Source organism: Elaeis guineensis, chromosome 13, assembly GCF_000442705.2.
Source record: "Elaeis guineensis isolate ETL-2024a chromosome 13, EG11, whole genome shotgun sequence".
Classification (NCBI taxonomy): Eukaryota; Viridiplantae; Streptophyta; class Magnoliopsida; order Arecales; family Arecaceae; genus Elaeis; species Elaeis guineensis.
The window spans coordinates 17,851,593-17,864,646 of NC_026005.2; the positions used below are offsets into that span (position 1 = coordinate 17,851,593).

The 13,054-nt window shown below is 40.0% G+C and overlaps 1 protein-coding gene across 1 annotated transcript in view; it reads left to right on the top strand.

Moving 5' to 3' along the window:
* The first annotated feature begins 12,310 nt into the window (after positions 1–12,310).
* The window catches only part of LOC105032956 (protease Do-like 7), a 31,720-nt gene continuing 30,976 nt past the window's right edge, over positions 12,311–13,054 (top strand). The window contains exons 1-2 of the mRNA XM_010907562.4: positions 12,311–12,709; positions 12,809–12,879. Of these exons, the coding sequence (XP_010905864.1) occupies positions 12,424–12,709; positions 12,809–12,879 (357 nt within the window). The 5' untranslated portion in view covers positions 12,311–12,423. The remainder of the gene's footprint in view (positions 12,710–12,808; positions 12,880–13,054) is intronic.

Consider the following 13,054-nt stretch of genomic DNA (forward strand, 5'->3'; position numbering starts at 1 on the left):
TCATATTATGAGATAGGATGAGTTATTTTTGATTAATTCTCAGCGATATTTACATTCAATGGCTCAAGCAATTATTTTTGGGACTGTGTGCTTGAATTTTTTTTAGAATTTTTGGATATTTTATTTTCTGATTCATACACAGGTATGGAGCCACGTTTTGGTCGAGGGTTCAATTGAACCCCCAAATTTTGGTGCAATATCTTTAGGGGTATGCAAATATTATCAAGAAAATTTTGTATATACATACTTTTAAACCCCCATAGAATAAAGAGCTTTAGTTACCTTAGTAGTTTGAACCCTCACCCTCCATCCCCCACGTCCTAGGTTTGAATTTTTTTCTCTCACTTTTTTTCCTCTTTTTTCTCTCTTTTCTTTCTCTCTATTAGATAGCTGAATATTAGTTGTCAAGATATACCTAGCTAGTTTTCCTCTTCAGTAAGATTTGGATGAGTTGTACATGGGTGTCAAGATATACCTAGCTAGCTTTCTTTTCTAGTAAAATTTGGATGAGATGTACATGGGTTGTGTATAAGTTGTATATGAGTAGGCGTAAGTTGGCACTTGCCTGACTTGGTTTACCTCTTGTGTATATAAGGAGGCATCTTGTAATATATTTGTGACCTAGCTAGCTTTTCTTTCTAGTAAAATTTGGGTGAGATGTACATGGGTTATGTATAAGTTGTATATCAATAGACGTAAGTTAGCACTTACCTGACTTGGTTTACCTCTTGTATATATAAGGAGGCATCCTGTAACATATTTGTGCATCGAGTAATATAGCAAATTTATCCCTTCTATCATGGTATTAGAGAATTAGGATTCATGCCCTAGATCCCTATTATGCCGCCACGCCGCACTCACCCCAAGATGCACCATTCCATCCCGACCATGGCTTCTAGTTCTATTACTACGGTTCTTCCGATCATCAACATCTAGAGTCTTGTCACCATTGAGCTGATTGAGAACAACTTCTTACTTTAAAAGAAGGTCTTTTCTAATATTCTTTCTACCTTTAAGGTGTTAGAGCATGTGAACGGTACCAGCCTCCCACCTCCTGCGTTTATTGAAGATGATTTAAAAAATCATCTTCTTAATCCAGCATTTGAGACCGGGCAGGAGAAGGACAGCACTGTTCAGCTGTGGCTCGCTGCCACCATGTCCCCTACTATGCTTCAACATATTTTTTTTGATACTGAGAACACTGCTAGGGATATTTGGTTTGCCATTAAGAAGTATTTTGGTGACAAGATCACCGCTATGGAGTTTCAGTTGGAAAGTGAGCTTTACTTTTTAAAGAAGGGCACTAAGTCTCTTTGATTATATCCAAAAAATTAAGGATATTGGTCAGAGTCTTCACTCCATTGGTAGTCATAAGATAGATCGTGAGCTTGTGATGGTTGTTCTTCATGGTTTTCTTGAGGAGTACAGGAGTTTCATTACCACTGTTACTACGCATGATAATCTTTCTGATCTTGAGGAGCTTCGCCTGCTACTTCTTTAGGAGGAACAGCAGGATCAACGCTTTATTGCTTTTTGCAGTTCCGCTCCTCTCACTAGCCATTCTACTGCCTTTGTGGCTGCACGTGGTGGTGGTCGACTAGGCAATCAGGATGGTCACAAAGATTGATCTTGTGGAGACAGGGGCAATCATGAAGGATGATGCCAGGGACCAGGACAGATGACTAACTATCAATATAGTGTTCAGTCCAACTACTACCAGCAGCAACATCCACACTATCGAGCCACACCATCTCCAAGACTTCCTCCTAACCCTTCCCTCTTTTAGAAGCAATCTGGCCTCATGTGTCAGATACGTGGTAAATTTAATCACACAGCACTTCAGTGTAGATAGTGCCTTAATCATAGTTATATATCCTATGATATACCACAGTCCTTTGCTGCCATGAGTATTTCATAGGATGAGTCTGACCAGGAGGTGTGGTACCCTGACACAGGGGCGACGAACCATATGACTGCCACTTTAGGTATACTTTCATACTCTCAACCTTATCACGGTAGTGATCGTATTCTAGTAGGAAATTGAGAACAAATTACTATTTATGCTGTTAGTGAATCTAGGCTGCATACACCTCATACTAACTTTTGTTGCATAATATTTTGGTTGTTCTTTCCATTAAGAAAAATTTGTTATCTGTTCGACAATTATATCGTGATAATAACTGTTCTATAAAATTTGATTCATCTAATTTTTCTGTGAAGGATCTGAGAACAAGAAAGGAGCTTTTTTGGTGCAATTGTACTGGCTCGTCATTTTATCCTATTGCTTCTCAAGTTTCTATTGTCAGTGTTAGGAATAAGATAGTATTAGCAGCTATCCAGTTGAGTCCTAAACTTTGCCATAGGAGATTAAGTCACCCTAGTAGTGATGTTTTGCTTCATTTCTTGAAAGATATTAATAATATTTCATATGCATCTATTCAATTCAATAATTGTAATGCTTGTCATCTTGGAAAGCATGTTAAATTACCATTTAGTATTTTTCAAGCAAAATCTTCTTATCCATTTGAATAAATTCACTTTGATATTTAGCAATCACCTATTCTTTTTCTCTCTGGATATCAGTATTATGTGTTGTTTGTTAAAGATTTTTCTTGATATATCTGGGTATATACTCTTAGATTTAAATATGAAGTTTATGATAAATTTATGAAATTTCATGCCATATTAAAAAATATTTACAAAGCAAATATTTGTTACTTTCATTCTGATGGGGGAAAAGAGTTTGTTAATAAGGATTTTACTGATTTTCTGAGTACCAATGGTATTTTTCATCGATTATCATTTCCCTATATGCCTCAGCAGAATGGCATTGTTGAGCGCAAAAATAGATACATAGCAAACGCTATTCGCACTCTTTTATTTCGATCTGCTATGCCAATGTGGTTTTAGGTTGAAGTCCTATACTATGCTGTATTTCTTTTAAATCGTACTCCATCATTGACTGTTTTGAATGGCTCCACTATTTATCAAAAATTATATGAATATTCTCCTCCTGATGTGAATGTTATCAGAGTTTTTGGGTATCTTTGTTATCTGAGCATTCAAGATATTGCATCGCATAAGCTCCATCCACAGTCTCTGCCTTGTGTTTTTCTTGACCCTTCTGAGCATCACAAGGGATTTCACTATTTATATCCTCCCTCTGGTAAAGTTCTCATTTTCCAATCATGTTGTGTTTGTTGAGTCTATATTTTTTTATACTTGTTTATAGTCCTTTTTAAAGCAATCACATGACATGCCTACTGTTAGAAAATCCCTGACTGCATCTGTCAGGAACCCCTGAATCTTCTGCATGTACCTGAGGAGATCTGCAATAGATCCGAACTCTCTGAAGGTAGCGAACACCGATCCACTACCTGGATCCATGATGGGGTGCCTCCCTCCTAGGGCTTGAGGGAGGCGCCCCCCTTCTCTAGAGTTTCTTCAAGACCTGAGGCAGCAACACTAGAGAAAGAGAGAAGAGAGATTGAGAGAGAAAAGATCTGTATTCCATTGTTCATAAAATAAAACCCTAATACAACCTATATATATATATATATATATATATATATACATAGCCAATAGGCCCGACCAAAAACTCTCCTAGCTGAATTCAATATATGAAAGTACTTACTGAGCCCATGTACACCCATGTCTCACATGCTCTTATCCCTTGGACTTGATCCCAATCCAAACCTTTAAGTTAGCCCCCTTAAGACCTATCAAACCAGATCTTAAGATCCTAGAATCAAAAATCAATCCTAAACCCAAACATAAAATCTGTATTGCTCTATCCGCGACACTGAGTCGACTCAGTCTCAGACTAAGTCGACTAATTTGGGACTTAGTCGACTCAGTCTGGTACTGAGTCGACTAATCTGCATACCGTGTCAGTTTTTTTGAGAAGTCTGTCTTCTATTTCTCTAAGATATAGTTGATCCAAATTGAAACTGAGTGAACCCACCTACGACTTAGTCGACTCAGTCTCAGTCTGAGTCGATCCAAACTCCTGAATCTGCTATTCCTTCACAGTTCAGCCCTGGCTCTGGTTCCTTGCTCCATCTTGTATCTCCAGATATCCAAAGCCCCAACCAAGTCCCTCCAAATTCTCATCGCCTAAACCTCGAATCTGTGGAGAGCTATGCACCACCTCCACCCTAGAACCACTCATGTCCTTGCTCTAGGACCCAAATCCGATCCTAGCCTTCCGGAGCCAACACCCTGGCTCCTCTTATGGCCTCCTAAGGTTTGAGAGCACCACACCAACTCCTACAATCTCTATCTTGGTGCCTCCAAGCTTTGACAAATTTGATAATATTCTTCTGCATGCTCCTGCTGTCGTTGTATGTCCTGACAGCCCCTTTTGTAAACATCTTTGCCACCGCCAATCCTCTTTAGCTTCTGCATGCCCTTGGAGATCCTTTAGGATGACTGCCTCCATAGCTGAAGATCCTGACTTGCTCTTCGACATCATCATGAAAATTATAGACTACCTTATACTAAGTAGCCACATCATCTGTCCTGGACTTTTTTGAAGAAAACAGCAGCATTCCTATACCGAAACTCGCTGCATACCCTAACACAGTTTTCTCAGAACAACACCACTCTAAACTCACACCAAAACTCTTTTCACCTATGAAGACACCTCTGTTTGGTGCTTCATCTGAATCCGAAGTCTCTTTGATGCTGCAGAAGCCGACTCTGTACCCGAGTCCTTCGAGGCCAACCATCCAATGCTGCACTGTTGGACCTACCACTGCATCTCAATCACCATTGCTACCCTTCGGATCCTTTATACTTTATGGACTCCTTCGAAGCCATCTCGGATACACTACATCCAGCGAGCTCCTCCAAAATCCAAGAGCTCATCCAACTCTTCACCTTCAGCGACTGAACCCTAGAGAATTCGACCCTAGCCATTATCCTCTTTTATCGTGCACTAGCCATCGCTTCAACTTCACCTGAAGGAACTATAGCACAAACCTCGTCCAAGGCTCAGACCCACCTATCTCACTCGAAACTCATCACCACCTCCTCATAGGTATCCGAGTCTTCTCTTGCTGCAAATAATCCATTTGACACAGTCTTTTCAAAACCTCGATCCATGGTACCCGCAACCCCGCATAGATCCATGTAATGCATCATCGCCATTGGTGCTAGAATCTGACACCTATCCCTACATTCTTTGGCTCTGAACCTGTGCCAAAACATCCTCCATCTATGGAGGCACCTCTGGCCGGTGCTACATTTGAATAACGACTCCTCCTGGTACCCCTATAAAAGATAAAATCAAATCCAAGATTAGCCATCTAGTCCTGTCCTACTAGACCTCCACTATCGCTACTGCCATTTTGGACCTTCTGCACACCGCGGATACTTATTAAACATCCCAAGAAAAATTCACCATCCTCTGAATCAGCAATGACACTCTGTGGATCAACCATCTCCATCCTCCTAAGGCTTTGCAAATCCTTGCTCTGGTTGAACCACTGAATGCATCCCCGACTACTTCCCTACCTTCCTATCCCAAAGGTTGTAGTTGCTTTTTCGATTTTTTCTTAACCATTACCCCTTAGGTGAACTCTCCTCATCTACCAAATTGCCCCCACGCTACCCTTCTCCCCAAAGATCCCTATCACTTAACCACCATACATCCCAATCTTTCCACCAAGACTGTCTCCAATCAAAGTTGGATCAGCAAATCATGCACTCAAATTTTTCATCCTGAAAAATATCTCTTTTCATCAATCCTCTCAGTCTCCACCTTCAATCCGTTACTTCCGATTGACCAAACCACAGCAAAAATAAAAGTAGATTCGAGACATACCATAGCATAGGTGTGCAGATTTCTGATTTTACCCTGTATGACTTCTCCTTCACTTCCACACTCTACCAGACTCTGATACCAATTGTTAGAAAATTTCTGATTGCACCTGTCAGGAATCTTTGGATCTTTTATGTATATTTGAGGAGATTTGTGATAGATCTGGACTCTTTGAAAGTAGCAAACATCGATCCACTACCTGGATCTATGATGGGACACGTCCCTCCTAGAGCTTGAGGGAGGCACCCTTTTCTTTAGGGTTTCTTCAAGACCTGGGGCGACAATAATAGAGAAAAAGAGATGAGAGATTGAAGGAGAAAAGATTTGTATTTCACTGTTCATAAAATGAAACCCCAATATAACCTATGTATATAACATAGCCAATAGGCCCGACCAAAAACTCTCCTGGTTGAACCCAATACATGAAAGCACACATCGAGTTTATGTACATCCATATCTCATATGTTCTCATCCCTTGGACTTGATCTCAATCCAAACCCTTGAGTTAGCCCCCTTAAGACCTATCAAACTAAGTCTTAAGACCCATCAAACCAAGCCTTAAAACTCTAGGATCAAAATTCAATCCTAGACCCAAACAGAAAACTTGTGTTGCTCTGCATGCGATACTAAGTCCACTCAGTCTCAGACTGAGTCGACTAACCTAGGACTTATCGACTCAGTCTAGCTCTGAGTCAACTAATCTGCGTACTGTGTCAGTTTTTTTGAGAAGCATGTTTTCTATTTTTCTGAGACATAATCGATCTAGATTGAGATTGAATCGACCTACCTGCGACTTAGTCAATCCAGTCTCAGTCTGAGTTGATCCAAATATCAAAATTTGCTATTCCTCCACAGCTTCAGCCCTGACTTTGGTTCTTTGCTCTACCATGTGTTCCCAAGTATCTGGAGCCCCAACTAAGCCTTTCGAAGTTCTCGTCATCTGAATCTCGAGCCCATGGAGAGTTACACACCACCTCTACCCTAGAACCACTCCTATCCTAATCCTAAGACCCAAACTCGATTCTAGCCCTTCAGAGCCAACACCCTAGCTCTTCTTATGGCCTTCTAAGGCTTGAGAGCAATACACCAACTCTTACACCTACTGTTGGTGACTTAAATAAACTGAATTTATTTGTCTCACATCCATAACATGATTTAGATCCCTCTACTGCCTGTTCTATTTCTAAGCTGGTATTTCACATGTCATAGTTTGATATCAATGTCAACATCACTGCATCTGCATCTGATTTAGCCCTAGATTCATCCAGTGCTATTGCTACTTGATCTCCTACTCCTACCATGGATGCTAACAATTCTGTAGAGGTTCCTGTTGGTAGTCGTGTGGATCAGCCGTCAGTTCAAATTGTGTATCAACGCACTTGGGTATGGACTCCTCATGAATCTACTCTAGTTCCCACACCCCCCAGGTAAATTCTACCAAATCCAATGTTGATGCCGACCCTAAACCTCCTAGACAACCTCGTCTTATTCTACAATGCTCGCACCATATGATTTTTAGACATCAGTCATCCTCTCAGGCTGACCCTCTGCATTACTTATATTTTCTAGTTCTGATTTGTCATAGAAACCATCGACGTTCAAGGAGGCTTCTCAGCATCCTGGTTAGGTCGCTACTATATAGGAAGAATATGATGCTTTGATATCAAACTATACCTGAGATTTTGTTCCTCCTCCATCCCATGCTAATGTTATTAGATGCAAATGGGTCTATAAAGTCAAAACTCATGCTGATCGTTCACTTGAGCATCTTAAAGCTCGTCTTGTGGCACAGGGATATAAGCAGCAACAAGATATTGACTTTGAGGAAACCTTCTCTCCTATTATTAAGGCCACTACTATTCATACAGTCTTCTCTGTGGCGTTATTGCAAGGTTGGCCCCTTTGGCAACTTGATGTCAAAAATGCCTTCCTTCGTGGCATTCTTCAGGAGGAGATCTATATTAGATAGTCTTTAGGATTTGTTGATACTGCTAATCCATATTAGCTTTGTAGACTCAAGAAAGCCTTATATTGTCTCAAGCAGGCTCTCCATACCTGGTTTCAGAGGTTTACCTCATTTATTGCTGAACCTGACTTTTGTTCTAGTACTGCAGATGCATCTCTATTTGTTCATTCCAGTACTCATGGCATGTTAATACTACTCTTGTATGTGGATGATATTATAGTCACAGATAGTTTTGGTCCTCTTTTGGACTCTCTCACTGCCACTCTTCAATTTGAGTTTGCTATGAAGGACCTTGGGTCACTTCACCACTTCTTGGGAATTGAGGTTAAGTTTAGTTCCTCAGGTCTTCATCTCTCACAAGGCAAGTATGCTATGAAGTTACTTTTTCGTCATGATATGAATGATTGCAAATCCATCAGCACACCACTCTCTTATAGCACGCATCTATCCATTCATGAAGGACAGCCTCTTATAGACCCATATGAATATTGTCAAATTGTTGGGGCCTTATAGTACCTTATCTTCACCCAGCATGACTTATCTTATATTGTGAATCTAGTAGCTCAATTTCTTTATGTGCCACATGAACCACATCTTCAGACTGTGAAGCGGATCCTTTGTTATGTTCGTGGTACACTCAACTATGGATTATATTTCTCTTGGTATCAAAATCCATCGCTTATTGCTTATTCAGATATCGATTGGGCTGGATGTCTTGATACCCAGCATTCCACTATTGGATTTTGCCTCTTTCTCGAGCCCAATCTCATTTCTTGGTCTGTCAAGAAACAACCCACTATTTTCAGATCAATTCTGAGGTCGAATATCATGCCATGGCATTGGCACTTGTTGAAACAATTTGGGTCCATTGTCTTCTCTGTGATTTGGGATGCTTCTTATCATGCCCAATCCAGTTATATTGTGACAATCTCGATGTAACCTACCTTGTTGCCAACCTTGTTCTCCATGCTCGCACTAAACACATTGAGCTTGATCATCATTTTCTTCAAGAGAAACTGTAGTGCGGCGAGCTGTTCGTGTTTCATATTTTCTTTGATAAGCAATTGGCTGATATCTTCACTAAACCACTATCTACATCACGCTTTCATACTCTCTGCACCAATCTTCACATCCATCCACCGAATGCTCAGCTTGTAGGGGAATGTTAGATAGCTGTGTATTAGTTGTCAACATACACCTAGCTAGCTTTCCTCTTTAGTAAGATTTGGGTGAGTCGTACATGGGTGTTAAGGTATCCGTAGCTAGCTTTCCTTTATAGTAAGATTTGGATGAGATGTATATGGGTTATGTATAAGTTGTATATAAGTAGGCGTAGGTTGGCACTTGCCTGACTTGATTTACCTCTTGTATATATAAGGAGGCATTTTGTATCATATTTGTGCATCAAGTAATATAGCAAATTTATCTCTTCTATCACTCACAAAACGCTAAACACTGGCCCAACCCCCTCTTATTTATTTATTTATTTATTTTAGTTTATATATTGAACCCCCAAGATGAAAATTCTAGTTACGCCACTGTTCATATATATATATATTTATTTATTTATTTTTACTAGTTTGGTTTAATAAATTTGGGTTCACCCAAAAAAAAGAAAAAAATACTGGTGGAGCCCCCATTTTTTTTGGTAAAAGTAATCCTCAGTATTCATAAAGGAGTATAATGTATACAAAAAGTAAAGTGGAGCCTATAAGTTCTGACCAAATATACCAATGACCCTCGTTTGACCAAACAACAAAAGCAACAACCCCCAAAAGTGTAGCAAAAATAAGTACTAGAAGTATCATAACAAAACTATCATAAGAAACATCAACACAGACCAAACAGTGAAATAGATCTATCTATATACCTATCCAAAAAAAGGAAACAGCATAAAGATATGATGAAGAATAAGATTGGCAAGCTTAGTATGATAATGATGAAGAGTCCATGAGCTTCACCTTCTACTTCGAGATGATAAATCATCATCAACAGCAGCAAACATAAAGGAGAGCATGTGAAAAGAAAAATACAGTATGTAGAAGTGTAAGAAATGGTTGATGAAATATCGATGGTCGAAGTAAGTAGCATGTGGCACTATCCACATCCACAGATGCTTAGGTGGCAATATCATAAGCTGAGAAGATGGTCAACAGAAAGAATACCTCCATGCACAATTAGAGAAATTAAGTAGAAAAAGACTAAAGCGGATAGGTCTTTGGCAGAAGAAATAAAACATCTGAAGTAAAATAGAAGCCATGAGAAAGTTGAAGTAATGGTAGAAAAAGCATGCCAAGGAATCAATAGGTATTGTTAACATAATTCTCTCTTTTTGCTGATTGAACATACAATACTGAAAACAATGAGCAGGCCGATAGGGATGATCACAAGCATTAGCCATGTCTGAAGTAAGCAACAGAGTAGGCATCAGCTGCTAAAGCTCATACAAAGTCTGGATGTTTCTACAAATCATTAGAATACAAAACAAAATCTCCTGAAAGTTCAATCAGCAGCCTAATCCCCTTCCCTATAAATATGAGAAACAATAAATTACCAAAGTAACTGGGCCCGGTATCGAATAACTAACATCTAAGGAGAGAGAGCAAATCGGTTAAGAGATAAATTCTTCAACCAAGATATAACAACCACAAAATCATCCTGAATCTTAACTGAAGAAGATTAGAAAGCATTTATAATATGTAATATACCCAACCATGTCCCAATGTATAAGCTCCGCAAATGGTATAGACGAAAGAGGAAGTGATTTCCCACCTAAAGCAATCAACTGGCCATCATGACCTTGAATGACATAACCTACAATAGCATAGTGACCTATACAACACCATCAAAATTAACCATGAGTACACTATAGGGAGAGAGTATCCATGAGACCGAAGTAAGATGACGTGTTAGTTGTTTAAACAATAGAGAAAAACTTCAGTACCTAAATTGAGTGCTCAAGGTAGTAAAAATAGAAGCAGTTACAGAAAATTGATCATAAAAAAAAATCAAATATATTGTCTTACTAGGTCATGTTGAAAAACTCACTAAGTATGTACTGTCCAAATGAAAGATGCCATATAAGCAATCACAGCTCTAGCAAAGTGACACTGAACAATAAGATGCTAGCAATCCTCAAGCAACCGAGGGCATAAGTCATAAGTAGGGGTAGATGCAGAGAGAATACCTTTATATAACAATATCTTCTTGGAAAGCAATCAATGCTATAGTAAAATCACCGAACACATTTAGGAACGACAAGTTGCCAAACACAGTGAAAATTATAAGGCATGAAAGGCAAATTAGAATTATGAAAAACATGTCCAAGATTTTTAGAAGAGACTGATAGAGTTTGAGAAGGGGCCCATCTAAGTTGATCAGACCCAGTTATCATGCACAAGGTGCAAAGAGATAATATTGGTAATCATGTTAGCACTAAAGATGCGAGATAACAATGGGATATTCCAAGTGTTATAAGATAAAATAAAGTCAGTCACATAATAACAAGATAAATCATAGTCCACATTAGTGAAAGAGGGTCAAAGACACAGCATCACATTTGCAATCCAAGGATCAACCTAAACATTAATAGACTCACTATTTTCAATAAGCCATATGAATTGAAATTGAACTTTTTCTCTATAGAACAATTTTGAAACAAATTGCAGAACAATAAGCTGGCTTACAGTAGGAAATCCAAGATCTCCTGAAATGATATTTAGATGATGCCAACTGAGCCCACAAAGACATAGGTTGCAGCAAAACTAGTTCAACAAGTAAAATATTCTATATATTACAAAGAGAATGAAACTTCAAGCCTCCAATCTTCTTTGAGGGACAAATAATGGCCTAAAAAATAAGATGTAATATTCTTTGATTAGAAGAATGGCCCCATTAAAAAAAATTTTAAACTTATGCCCCGTATAATTAAGCACCGAAAGGAGAGTAGAGAGCAAAAATGACATATACAATGAGATTGAGGGCAAAATATATTGCAGAAAAATTGCTCTCTCCACGAGGAGTCTTCCACGTGATTGGAAACTGGGCTTTATTTCAAAAGAAAGTCATGATTAGATTAGTGATTACAATGGAATAGAAACAAATTATAGCGACATTATTTGTAAATTTCTGTTCATCAAATTAAAAAAAATATTATTTTAATTCGACTATTCGAACGAGAGTATCAGAATGGATGTTGAGGTCCATTATTCTCATTGTACAAATACAACTGCCGAGTAACTGGGATAATGGCCGAATAAATAAAGCCCGTCACTTACAAAATATCACGTACACGGAAGCTTCCGAAGCCGTTAAGACAGCGGTCATTCTACACTCAAATACTCAATGCAGGAGCGCACAACGTACGAACCAAGAGGCCCCGTCGTGCCCAGCTACCCAGGCTGGCGTGCAGTCTACCAACTGGTGACCATACGCAGGGGCATTTGCGTAATATCGTAATCAGTCACCCCCGAAAAGCGTTAGTCTCCGCTTCACTCCTTTTAAGCACCCCCGCCTCCGCTCTCCGCTCGCCCTCATTTCCCCTAATCCCGTCTCCCGGCCAGTGATCGCTCTGCCACCAAAACCCTAACCCTTGATTAATCCGATCGAGAGAAGGAGGAAGAAAGGGTTGGAGATGGGGGAGGGGGAAGCGCTGGAGAGGCTGGGATCGGACGGGATGGAGTCGTGCATGAAGGGGGACCTGGGGATCGAGATCGAAGCGCCGCCGTGCCGGGAGAGCGCCGCCACGGCGGAGGACTGGAGGAAGGCTCTTGGGAAGGTCGTGCCGGCGGTGGTCGTCCTCCGGACCACCGCTACACGGGCATTCGATACGGAGTCCGCCGGCGCGAGCTACGCCACCGGCTTCGTCGTCGACAAGGGCCGCGGCATCATCCTCACGAATCGCCACGTCGTCAAGCCCGGTATTGTGTCCGTTATTGCCCTTCTTGACTTGCGATTCGTAAATGATGTTTGTTATATTCCTGATTTGATCATTCTATTTTCACGATTTCTCGATGTAGGTCCCGTGGTTGCAGAGGCTATGTTTGTTAATCGGGAGGAAATTCCAGTCTTTCCAATATACAGGGATCCCGTAAGACGCTGCTGTTCTTGATTCTGGTGTTGAGTTTTAGTCAATTCTGCATTTTATGTATTTAATATCATTTCTCAGTAAATTCTTGTTGACTTTTATATTGATTTCATCAGCTGGCTCTGGCAAAACTGTGTCTCGTAATCAGTTTGGGTTTTTCGAGATAGAGTCCTCTCAA